The sequence below is a fragment of the Leopardus geoffroyi genome, chromosome E2, assembly GCF_018350155.1.
Source record: "Leopardus geoffroyi isolate Oge1 chromosome E2, O.geoffroyi_Oge1_pat1.0, whole genome shotgun sequence".
In the NCBI taxonomy this organism is placed as follows: domain Eukaryota; kingdom Metazoa; phylum Chordata; class Mammalia; order Carnivora; family Felidae; genus Leopardus; species Leopardus geoffroyi.
In genome coordinates, this window is record NC_059335.1 from 61,777,841 (window position 1) to 61,788,809 (window position 10,969).

General features: G+C 57.8%; 1 protein-coding gene across 3 annotated transcripts; it reads right to left on the reverse strand.

Annotated features, from left to right (window-relative positions):
* Nucleotides 1-889: 889 nt before the first annotated feature.
* DBNDD1 (dysbindin domain containing 1) lies at nucleotides 890-10,920 on the reverse strand. 3 transcript variants are annotated; one of them, XM_045440106.1, is made up of 4 exons: nucleotides 10,583-10,920; nucleotides 3,647-3,814; nucleotides 3,147-3,287; nucleotides 890-2,213 (listed from the first exon to the last, which is right to left on the reverse strand). In XM_045440106.1, the coding sequence occupies exons 1-4, from the start codon at nucleotides 10,806-10,808 to the stop codon at nucleotides 2,056-2,058; spliced, it is 693 nt and encodes a 230-aa protein (XP_045296062.1). In that variant the 5' UTR covers nucleotides 10,809-10,920; the 3' UTR covers nucleotides 890-2,055. The 3 variants fall into 3 exon arrangements, with proteins under 3 accessions (XP_045296062.1, XP_045296064.1, XP_045296063.1); XM_045440108.1 differs by lacking the exon at nucleotides 10,583-10,920 and adding an exon at nucleotides 7,349-7,772 and having other exon boundaries at nucleotides 3,647-3,793; XM_045440107.1 differs by lacking the exon at nucleotides 10,583-10,920 and adding an exon at nucleotides 7,349-7,765.
* Nucleotides 10,921-10,969: the final 49 nt, after the last annotated feature.

A 10,969-nucleotide genomic window follows, 5' to 3' on the forward strand; every position in this document is an offset into this window, starting at 1 on the left:
TTGTGTGTAAGACATGCCATCGTTGAATTTTTTTACTTTTCCAGAGCTCACCGTGTCATGAAGTCTCCACTAAACTCAGCCTTCATTAGCTGAGCTAATGGGACCCTCTGACAGAGGTGGGAGATGCTCTCCTCAACCCCGTGAAAGCCCCATGATGTCCAGGACCTGGGCATCGGTCCATTTTGGGGCTTGGTGCAGCCTCCCTCAGGCTCACACCCCCAGCACACGTAGGTGAGTCCCAACCCCTGCTGTTTTTTTGTCTTGGATACCCTTGCGCTCGCTCCCTCTGGAGTCTCCTAAGCCATTTCCTTCACCCCTTCACCCTGTTGGGGCCACCTGGCCACACACTACACAGGCTTTGAGTCACTTCCTGGGCCCAGGGATGGGGGAGACCTGGCCTAGAACCTTCCATCAGGGAGGCTCGGGCTTCCCTCCAGAGAGGCCAGCAGGAGGAACTGCCTGGCAAGGAGCCCTGGGCCTGTTTTCTGGGCCCCTTGTTACACGGGTAATCAAAAGAATTGGGGTTTGGGCCTCACCCTTGGCCTTCTCCTCACAGGCCCAACCTGCTGGCTGCCTCCTCGTGACCAGTCGCTGCTCTGGGAACCTGCCTGGGCTCAGAAGACTTGCCGGGGAGCTACCTCGGGCCTCTTCTGGCCTGGGCGTGTGCGTGTGCATGCGTAGGAGGGGATCTTCACTTCCTAAGGACTAGAAATCCAGGGCACTTGTCCCTGACACGTGACCCATATAAGCAGCCCAGAGTACAGCACCGAGGAACCCCCAGTGGCTTCAGCTGCAGAAGGCCCAGCGCAGTTTTGCTGCTAGGGCAGCTCCTCTACCCGCGACACGCTCTTCTGAGCTCTGGTGTCACCGAGAAAGGAAGAGACACTGGTTGGGCCTTGGGAAGAGGTGAGATTTTAATCCCAAGGTTTGTAAATAAACTCTGCGGAAGCCATAGCAGGAAGGCTAGAGATGGAGGAAAAAGACGCAGGGGGCGGGGGGGCCATGCAGCTGCCCTGACGGGGTTTGTGTTTAAGTGGACTTCGGGATGGTGCCCTCCTCGCGTGGAGGGAGCAGGCCTGTGTTCTCAGCGGGGGACTCGCCTTTAGCTGTGCACAGCGGGCCCAGGGCACGCCCGGGGCTTCCATAGGAGGGCAGGTTCTCCTCCCGTGGAAACGTTTCGGTGGGAAGCGGGTCAGGGCGGGTTGGCCTGGGGACCAAAAGCAGACTTACGTGCTTATTTTTAAACTGTTCTTGGATTTGCTGTCAGACCACAAGCCTCTTTCATCCCTTAGCTCATAAAAAGCAGCATCGGGAGCAGCTGAGCCTGATGCCCTTAAGTTGGGGCCTGGGGGCTGTGCGAGGGCCCCTCATATTCCCAGTCCCCCTCGGGCGTCTCTACCCCAGGCCAGGACGCCAAGCAGGGGCACAGATGCCGGACTGTGTCCCGGGCAAGGGCAGACCCCGCCCACCCACACAGTCTGAGGCGGTTGTGCCTTATTTGGTGTTACGGACCACGGAGGGTGGGCTCGGCTGTCACACGGGGACCAAGACAAGCAGGGTCTTAGGGCCTGAGGAGGGGGCCCTGGTGCCAGCAATGCTCCCTGGGTGGCAAGAAGAGGATGGGACTGAAATGAAGGTGGCATTGTTCAGGACAGACTCCCCTACCCACACACTTGGCTGGATAGCAGAGCATCCCGCGGGCTGGAGCACGGTGTGGCCATTCCCAGACCAGAACCCTGAGGCCCTCAGGGGGTTTGCAGAGAAGCTGTCTCCGACTTAGGTCCCCCTCACCCCACACCCCCTCGGGATTCTTGTGGCAGATGAGAGCACCCCTCCTGCAGACAGAAGTTTCCAAAAGGCCTAGGCCACTCCCACCTCGTCCTCAGCCATTGTTGTCCGAGACTCAGGGACTGGGACGGAGGGGGACATAAGGCCATTGGGCTGTGCTTGTGCTGGGGCACCCCGAGAACCTGACCCAGAGCCACATGGGTGGGCAGTGTCCATGGGGTCAGTATTGTCCGGATTTGTCCTGCCTGGGCCCCGGGGCCAGCTGGCCTAGTCCTCCTTGGGCCTCTCCACGGTGAGAAATGTGTCCACAATTGCTGGTTGGCGCTCCTGGTCACCAAGTGGCTGCTTTTCTCGGTTCTGCTCGGCCCTGGTTCGCGTCCAGGAGGGGGAGCGCAGACAGCCAGACCGGGGTAGTGGGTGCAGGCCTGATGGGAACATAAGGGTCAGGTCATTCCTGCAGCTACTGGGCTGGGCCCCCATGTGCCTCTCACACGGGGGTCTGGCTGCACACTGGGGTCCCCCGGGTGTTTAGAAAACACAGATGCCAGGCCACCAGCACTGCGGACATGGGGGTCTGGAGGCGGCATGGGCAAGGGCGTTTGTGATGCCCACAAAAAAGAGGGTCTCTGTGCAGCTGAGATCCCACCCTGGCTGTGAACCTGGCCCACAGCGTCTGAGCAGTCCGTCACCCTCCCAGGGTGCATCCTGTACGGTACAGAGCTGGAGCCTGAGCCCCCCATTCCACCCCCTGCCTGCACGAGGTGCGATCAGGGAGAGAAAACGGTCCCTGGGTCCCCATACCCCCACTGGCTGCGTGGCTGTCTCTGGAGCCCTATAGGTCTTGGGTCAAGGGCAACGCTTCCCCAGCAACTGAAGGGGAAACAAAAGGCTGAACTGTGGTGCCAGGGTCGATGAAGGCCACCCTACGTGGCTTAGCCTAACTTGTGAATGATTACATTCACATTTAGTAAATTTCACTTTTTGGTGGGACTATGGCTTTGGCCTTCTGTTGGCGTTTGGAAAGGAGAATTGAGGAAAACAGGAGGGAAATTCCTTAAAGTTGGGCAAATACACATGTAAAATGCAAAAATATTGGGATGCTTGGCTGGCTCAGTTGGAGGAGCATGCGATTCTTGACCTTGGGGTTGTGAGTTCGAGCCCTATGCTGGGGATAGAGATTACTAGAAAGAATAAAATGCCAAAATATTGAACGAAATGGTACAGTGACAAACAGTGATTTTGACACACATGCGAGCAACAGTTATTTTCTGAAACAGGGGTTTGAGGAGAGCTGTGTTTGGTTGGCTTGGGCCCCAGGACCGCCCCACGCTGCTCACTGCGCCCCAACGCCAGCCCACCTGCTGGCGACTCGCTGGCCAGGCTCTCGTCGTCCGAGTCAGCAAAGACCTCAGCCAGCTCCTGGTCGGACATGTCTGTCAGCTCAGTGAGATCCAGGAGGTCAAAGTGCACCTCCAGGGAGGAGACGCTGCTCAGGGGCTCTGCGGGGCCGGGCAGGGGGATGGCTCGTCATGGGCGCAGTCCGTCCACCCAAGGCCCCCCATGAGCCCCAGGGAAGAAGAGCTCCGGGTGAAGCCCTGTGTGGCCAGGATGAGACGGGGCAGACCCAGACACCCCCGTACTCCACACACTCAACCCGAAACATCTTCTGGGGTCCCCCACTTTGCAGATGGTACAGCCAAAGCCCACAGAACCACAGCTGTGAGAGCTCAGCACCACCACCACTGCCACCCTGGATACACCTGGGGTACTGTTTGGACAGGATGGGGACCCTGCCCTCCATTTCCCAGGGGTTCATGGGCCCCGTGGGACACACGCTGGGCAGGTCAGCTGCACTTACGCCGCCTCTCTGTGACCTGCAGGAGCCCCGGTGCTGGTATCGGGATGCCCACCTCCTCCTCGGCCGTGGGCGAGTGGCAGCTGTCTCCTGTCCCATGGGCCAGGGTGCCCAGGGCTGCCTGCGGCCCCTCAGCCTCCTTAACCATTTCTGCAACAAAGACGGTGTTACCTGGGAGGAGAGATGGGGGCGGGGAAGACCTGGGTGTTTGGTTCACTGAGCCCCCCTTTGAGGCCCCGGGCAGTGAGCAGGGTAGCCTCGGGTAGCCTTGGGCCCGGATGCCAGACGAGGGCCACTGGGCAGTGGCCTCCTGTGGATGGGGAAGGGGGTGTCCAACAGCGTCCTCTGTCTCTACTCTTAAGTCCAACCAAGGGTGCAGTGGTCTCTCTAGCATTTCCTTGCCTTTTGGGTCCCTTTGATCCAGAATGGCCCCTGCTGGCCTGCCTGCCCTCTGTGGATTGACTTTTAAAGTCAATGCTGTTGTGTTTGAATGCTGAATAACGCATTTTCATAGTAAGAGACTGAGGAGTGTTCCTCCAGGTTTGCAGGGTTTTTTTGTTTTTTGTTTTTTTTTTTTTTGAAAGATGTAATTACTCGTGTTTTGCATTTGATGATTTTCTCAGATGCGAGCAGGAGGCCCTGTGGGCAGTCTGCTTGGTAGAGGCTGAGCCGCTCAGAGATGGGGTCCCTGCCCCCAAGGAAGCACCAACTGCACCCTTCCGTTCCTCGGCCCAACACCTTGTCTTCTCAGCTCACGTCCCTCCATGCGTACCTCCTACCAGCCTCTCCAAAATGTTCCAGAACCCGCCCATCTCCCCCTCCTGCTGCCTGACCTTGTCACTCCCTGAACTCAGCCAGAGGACCTGTGAGGCACGTTCCTTGAGGCAGCTGGACCCCTTGGTTCCTCCGTGTCCCTACTGTGGCCCCCAAAAGAGTGAACAAATGCCTCCTGACTCCCCTCAGCAGTGCTCTGCAATGCCCCAGCGTCCATGCCTGTCCCACGGGGTCAACATTGAGAGCTGGGTGTGCGCGAAGCTACAGGAGCATCTGCCTTGAGTGTTGCATCTAGGAGGGTCCAGTCGGGCCCCTACTGCCAACAGCTGCCTGTTAGGGGTGGGCCTGTCCCCCCCCCAACAGGGTGGTCAGCAGCCTGGATGCCGCCCAGCAGGGCCTGTGGGTCTAAAGGGTTTCCAGCTGAGTGGGAAGATAATGCCATCCATTCACAGCTGTAGGGCTCTCTGGGTAACACCGTGGCGTCCTCTTGGAGGGTACCACTGTTCCTGGGAAGTATAGCTGAGGGGAGATGGGACTGGGCCCTGCCCATGCTGTGTCATCACATGGGGCTTGGAGCTAGGTAGGGGCTCAGGGGATCTGGCTTCCAGCTCTCTGACACATTTGGATTGTGGCTTTGGAATATCCTTGGAGGATACAGTTACACCCACCAGTGTCCTGGCCCTCCCAGCCCAGCAAGGACACCTTCCCAGCAAGATGGCACAAGAGAGGTGATTCAGACCCTGCTCTGAGCTGGGGTCAGCAGGGACGCCTGTCTTGAACCTCCGACCAGCCATCTGAGAATCCCTGTCGAGAATCCTCAAGGAGCCTTTACTCCATGGGACACTGCTTTGTTTCCTTGAGGTGGGGACTACAGAACCCCAGTCCCTCTCTCTGAGGGTGTGAGTATCCATGGGTTCACATCACGCTGGTGTGTGTTGTCGTAATTCTGAGACACTTCTATACCCATGGCCCATGGTGACGGGTGAGGCAGGGGGACACAGCAGAGGATGCACATCACACAGATGTCATCAGGACCTTGGCTGCTACTCTGAGTGAGCTGGGAGAAGCCGCTGAAGGGTTTTGAGCTGAGTAGGATGACCTCTACCTCCATTTATGTGAGATGCAGGCCAGGTGGGAAGGATGAAGTCCATAGGTGCTGAGATAGTATGAGGTGGGGGATGAGCATCATTACAGATGCTGGGGTCCAGGGGTCTCGGACAGCCTAGCCTGTTGTGCTGACTGTAAGAGGCACATTTTGACAAATTTCAACATCTCTGAAATAACAAAGCATCTGCGGTCGATGGTATCATGGAGCCAACAGAAAATGGCAGCCCTGAGTGTTTCAAAGTCATCAGGTGTCTAGTTTTTTATTCCTTTCCATGTCTCTTGGCAGTTGGGGTGGTCTGTACTCTGTAAACCCTGGTCCTTGGCCTGTGTCAAAGCTGTGGGGGGATGAAAATGCAGAAGATGCAACTTTTGCCATAAAGGACACTCACGGATCTTTTGTCGGGAAGAATGTAATGGAGATTAAAAGTCAAAATGCCAGGGCAGAAGAGGCCAGGGACAGAGAAGGTTCTGAGCCCCTCAGAAGGAGCAGGATTGACCTTGGCATGTAGAGTGGTATAGCCATTGTGGAAAACCATCTAGTGGTTCCTCAAACGATTATATATGGAGTCACCACATGACCCCGAAGTCCCCTTCCTATGCTTATAACCACGATCACTGAAAGCACACATCCACACAAACACTTGCACACGAATGTTCGCTGAAGTATGACAGTAGTCAAAAGTGGAGTCAAACCCAGATGTCCATCAACGGATGATGTGTGTCCATCCACACCATGGGATGTTACTCAGCCATAAGAACCGGAAGAAGCCATAAGAAGGGAAGCACCGACATAGGCTACAACATGCATGAACCTCAGAAACATGGTAAGTGCGAGAAGCCGGTCACAAAAGGCCATGCGCTGTGGTAACGTTTATATGTAATGTCCAGAACAGGCAAATCCATAAAGGGTAGAAAAGTGCATTAGTCAGTCGGTGTAGCGTCTGATTCTTGATTTTGGCACTGGTCATGGTCTCACAGTTCTTGAGTTCAAGCTCCTGACTGGGCTCTGCACTGACAGTGTGCAGCCTGCTTGGAATTCTTTCTCCTCTCTCTCTGCCTCTCAAAATAAATAAACATTAAAAACAAAAAGTGTGTGTTTTTTTAAACGTTTATTTATTTTTGAGACAGAGAGAGACAGAGCATGAATGGGGGAGGGTCAGAGAGAGGGAGACACAGAATCTGAAACAGGCTCCAGGCTCTGAGCTGTCAGCACAAAGCCCGATGCGGGGCTCGAACTCACGGACCGCGAGATCATGACCTGAGCCGAAGTCGGCCGCTCAACCGACTGAGCCACCCAGGCGCCCCAAAAACAAAAAGTTTTAAAAATAAGAAGAGTAGATGAGAAAAGACATAGAAAGTAGGTGGTGGTTTCCAGGAGCTGGGGTGTGTGTGGAATGGGGAAAGAACTAATGGGTATGGGGTTGCTTTTCGAATTGATGAAAAAATTTACACACACACACACACACACACACACACATATGTGTGTATGTATATTTTAGCTTATTTATTTTGAGAGAAGAAGCACAAGCAGGGGAGGGGCAGAGAGAGAGGAGAGAGCGAGAATCCTAACTGGCTCTGCACTGCCAGGGCAGAGTTTGATGCGGGGCTCAAACTCATGAACCGTGATATCATGACACGATCATGACTGAAGCTGAAGTTGGACACTTAAGCCACTGAGCCACCTAGGCCCCACCCCCACCCCACCGAGTTGATGAAAATATTCTAAAATTAGATGATGGTGGTGGTTGCACAACGTTGTGAATATGCTAAAAGCACAGAACTGTATGCTTTAAGAGCACGAATTTTATGATATGTGAATTATACCTCAAAAGAAAGCCTCAGGGGTGTCTGGCTGACTCAGTAAGTAGAGCATAGGACTCTTGGTCTCGGGGTTGTGAGTTCGAGCCCCGCTTTGGGTGTAGAGATTACTTAAAATCTTAAAAAAAAAAAAAATCCTCAGTGGAAACAGCTTGATTTTGGCTGGAATCGAAGGGCAAATCCAGGAGGACTCAAGACATCCACTAACAATTGCTGTGCACCTACTACGCACCAGGCATCAGGCTCAGAGCCTGGGAGTGGGTAAGAGAAGTGTGACCTCTAGCACCTACGTTTGGTCCCGGCACACAGTAGGTCCACCATAAATGTTTGTTGAATGCACGAGCCAGCCCAACACCCAACCGCATAGTTACTAGGCGGCTGTGCTAGGAATCACCTCTCCATGGACGAGACCCACGGCTCTTCCAGGGTATGAGACAGGAGTGAAAAGCAGGCACGGGGCAGGTGTGCTTGACAGCCAGGCTCAGCAGCCCCTGGGTCACCTGGGGCCCGGGGGTGGGGTAGCAACACTGATTCTCAGCTCAGCACAGCCCCCATTAAGCCCCTGCAGGGCCACTGCCGCGCCGCCCTGCCCTGTGCAGACAGCGAACCAGTGCCCCATGGGGACCGCAGTTGGGTTACCACAGTCCTGCCCCCCGGCACTGGTGGCTGATGTGAGTGGATGGCTGTGATAGGGTTACCTTGTGCCATGCGGCTGACCTACTTTCCGGCACGTTTGTGCGAGCACTTGGCCCAAATTGCAAGTTCCCTGCTGCGTGCCCTGGGCCTTGCCCTAAGCACTGAGGGGGTGCACTGCACGAACAGGTGGACAAATTAACGAAGCGAATGAATGAATATATATGACACAATTGCAGGGGGGAGGGAGAGAGGGTCACAGAGGTGGGGGGCACTCACACCCCATCTCCCCAGCCCCCCGCCCTTGGACTTTGAGGGTGCTGGGTGGGCCTCGCCAAGGCTCAGCCTCTTCGGTACAGGGCCACGGCCTCTCCCTGTGGCTGTTCAGACGGACTTGGAGTCCGGTGGGCCACAACCCTGGTTTTCCCCAGCTGGGGCCCTTCAAGAAGTGCACCGCCTCCCTTCTCATTTCCATGTCTGCGCACGTGGGTATGAAGACATTATTGTTGGGGTGCCTGGGAGGTTTAGTTGGTTCGGCGTCCGAGCTGGTTTCTGCTCAGGTGGTGATCTCACGGCTTGTGAGTCTGAGCCCCACGTCGGGCTCTGTGCTGACAGCGTGGAGCCTGCTTGGGATTCTCCCCCCCACCCCCATCCCCGCCGCTTCTCCCTCTCTCTCTGCTTCTCCCCCACTCACGCTCTCTCTCAGACATTCAAAAAAGAAATCATTGTTAATTTGTTGAGATGCAAAAGTGGGCTTTTCCTCATGCTCTGTGAAGACCTGATCTTTTAGAGATCCTTTCAGATGAAATAGTGTGTCTAGATTGGCTACGAGTTACTACCGAAGGGAGGAGGCTGGTGGTCTGGTGGAGCAGGCTGGGGAGTGGCACACAGAGCTCTACTGCACCGTCTACTTCTTTGTGTGTCCCACACGCTCCAAAATAAAGTTTTCAAAAGTCAGTGAGCTGAGAGAATGACAGAGCCACCCATATGTGACCTCACGAGATCCCACAGAATGGAGGTCACCAGGCCACTGTGTAGGCAGGAAATGGCTACCAGGTAACAAGAGTTATGAGCCCCGTCAGTGTGGCCCCATCTGCCCCTGCCGTGTTCCCACCGCTGCTCCTGCACAGGGTGGGCACCTGATAAATACATGTTTGTGCACTCAGTAAGTGAGAGTCGGAAACTGAAATCATAAAGCCCCTCTCCCGACCAAACGCCTTCCCTCCTTACCTCACTCAGGGCTCCCGCAGCCCTGCAGGGAAGTGAATCTGTCCCCACCGACAGAAGTGGGCATGAAAACTGAAGGCCAGGCTGCTTTCCCCCCATCTCCCAGTTCTGTGCTCCCCAGCCCTCACCTTTCCCTTCACATCCCCTCAAAGCTGCCACGGGGCAGTCCTGGGGTTCTGGGACTGTCAATAGCAAGAAAAAGGTGGATCCCTTCCACAAATGACAAGACAAAGAAAACCCACACGCACCAGCTCTGGGTGTGTCTGGTGGGGCTTGCAGGGAGGGTGACAAGGTCCTCCAGACAGTTGTCTGGGACGCACCTGCCCAACTCAGACTGCAGACACAGCAGTGGGTGGGCCCATTGCTTCAGGACACCCCTCGGGGCCATCCCTTTGGGCTCCAGATGAGGTCGCTGATGTGGCTGGTGTCCCTCCACAGGTCCCTGTGCGGTCAAGAGTGGCTCCCTGGGATGGGACCTCCAGGAAACCCATGATGCATCTGGGGCCTGGCCAGGCCGGTGGAGGCGCTGATGGCGCCCAAACACTCTTCCTGAAAGGACTCTGAAATGGGGTTCCTAGAGTTTTCCTCTCATCACCAGCTGCCACCCTGCCTGGGCCAGACTCCAAGAGGGGAGACCTTGGTAGGATCTCAAACGCCAGAGTCACCGGGAGCTGACAGAGGCTTCCAGGAGGTCTCCGTGCACACCTGCCCTCCCAGATGTGAGCCCCTGTGCCTCACCCAGGCCGACAACCCCGGCTAGCCTGGAGGCAGGCGCCCCGAAGGCCCTGCCGGGTGCGCTGCCCCCCCCCTCCCCCCCATTCACCCGGGGCCTGTCCAAGCGCGGTGCCCTGCGGGATCCCAGAGGCGGCCTCCCTGCCCGAGCCCCCGGTGAATAGCGACTTGGGCGAACAAAGCAGATGCGCGGCCCAGGAGGGCAGCGTCGACCCCACGCCTCGCCGACCCGGACCCCAAACCACGGCCCAGACACGCCCCATGCCCTGACCCCCAGAACCCCGGCTCTGCTGGGATGGGGTTCGGCACGAAACTCTGGGCCAACCACCCAGGAGCGCGCCTGGCGGCTGCCGGGGCCTGAAGCTCAGAAGACAAGGGGGCGGGGACGCGGTGTGTGCGCCCCCCGCCTAGCGCGGGGGCCGTTCCCGGGAGATGCCCCCGGCGTGGCTTCCCCGGCGGCAGGCCAGGCTTCCACCCGCTCCGGCCAGGCTCGACTCGGAGCTACCGGTGGGTGTTTGCGGCCCCCGGGAGCGGCCGATGAGTGGGCCCTGGGCCGGGCGAGATGGTGGGGGGGGGGGGGGGAAGGGGCTATGCTGGCTGCGGGGAAGGAGAAGCTCGGGGACTTCTAGGGACTGGGGCCACACTCACCTCCGGGGCCGGCGCCCTCCGGGGGCTCCATGCGGCCAGCGGGGTCTGGGAGGGGCGCGGGCGGCGTCGGCGTCACCCGGCCCGGGCGCCCCTGCAGCTGCGGCGGCGACGCGGCCCCAGCTCCCGGCGCAGCGCATCGGGGCAGCAGCCGGGGGGCCGCGGCGGCGGGGAGGAGCCCGCGGGGCGGGGCGCGCAGCTGCTCCGGGGCCCGGGTTCCCCCTAGCATCCTCCCCCCGAGCCCCGCAGCACAGGTGCGGCCCCGCCCGGCCCCGCGCGCGCCCTCTGCCGGTCCCGGGCCCTGCGGACCGTGTCTCCCGCTGCGGACCCTTGCGCATCCGGCGGCGGCGTCCCATCGCGGGTGCGGCTCTAGCGCCCTCTGCGCCCCCA

What these genes read in the sequence shown, in the direction of transcription:
- DBNDD1 (XM_045440106.1), bottom strand. Translation starts at nt 10,808, where the DNA reads ATGCTAGGGGGAACCCGGGCCCCGGAGCAGCTGCGCGCCCCGCCCCGC. An exon ending in GGAGGGCGCCGGCCCCGGAG is followed by an intron (nt 3,815 to 10,582) that starts GTGAGTGTGGCC and finishes CTCTCCTCCCAG; the next exon opens with GTAACACCGTCTTTGTTGCA. An exon ending in GGCCAGCGAGTCGCCAGCAG is followed by an intron (nt 2,214 to 3,146) that starts GTGGGCTGGCGT and finishes TGTTCCCATCAG; the next exon opens with GCCTGCACCCACTACCCCGG.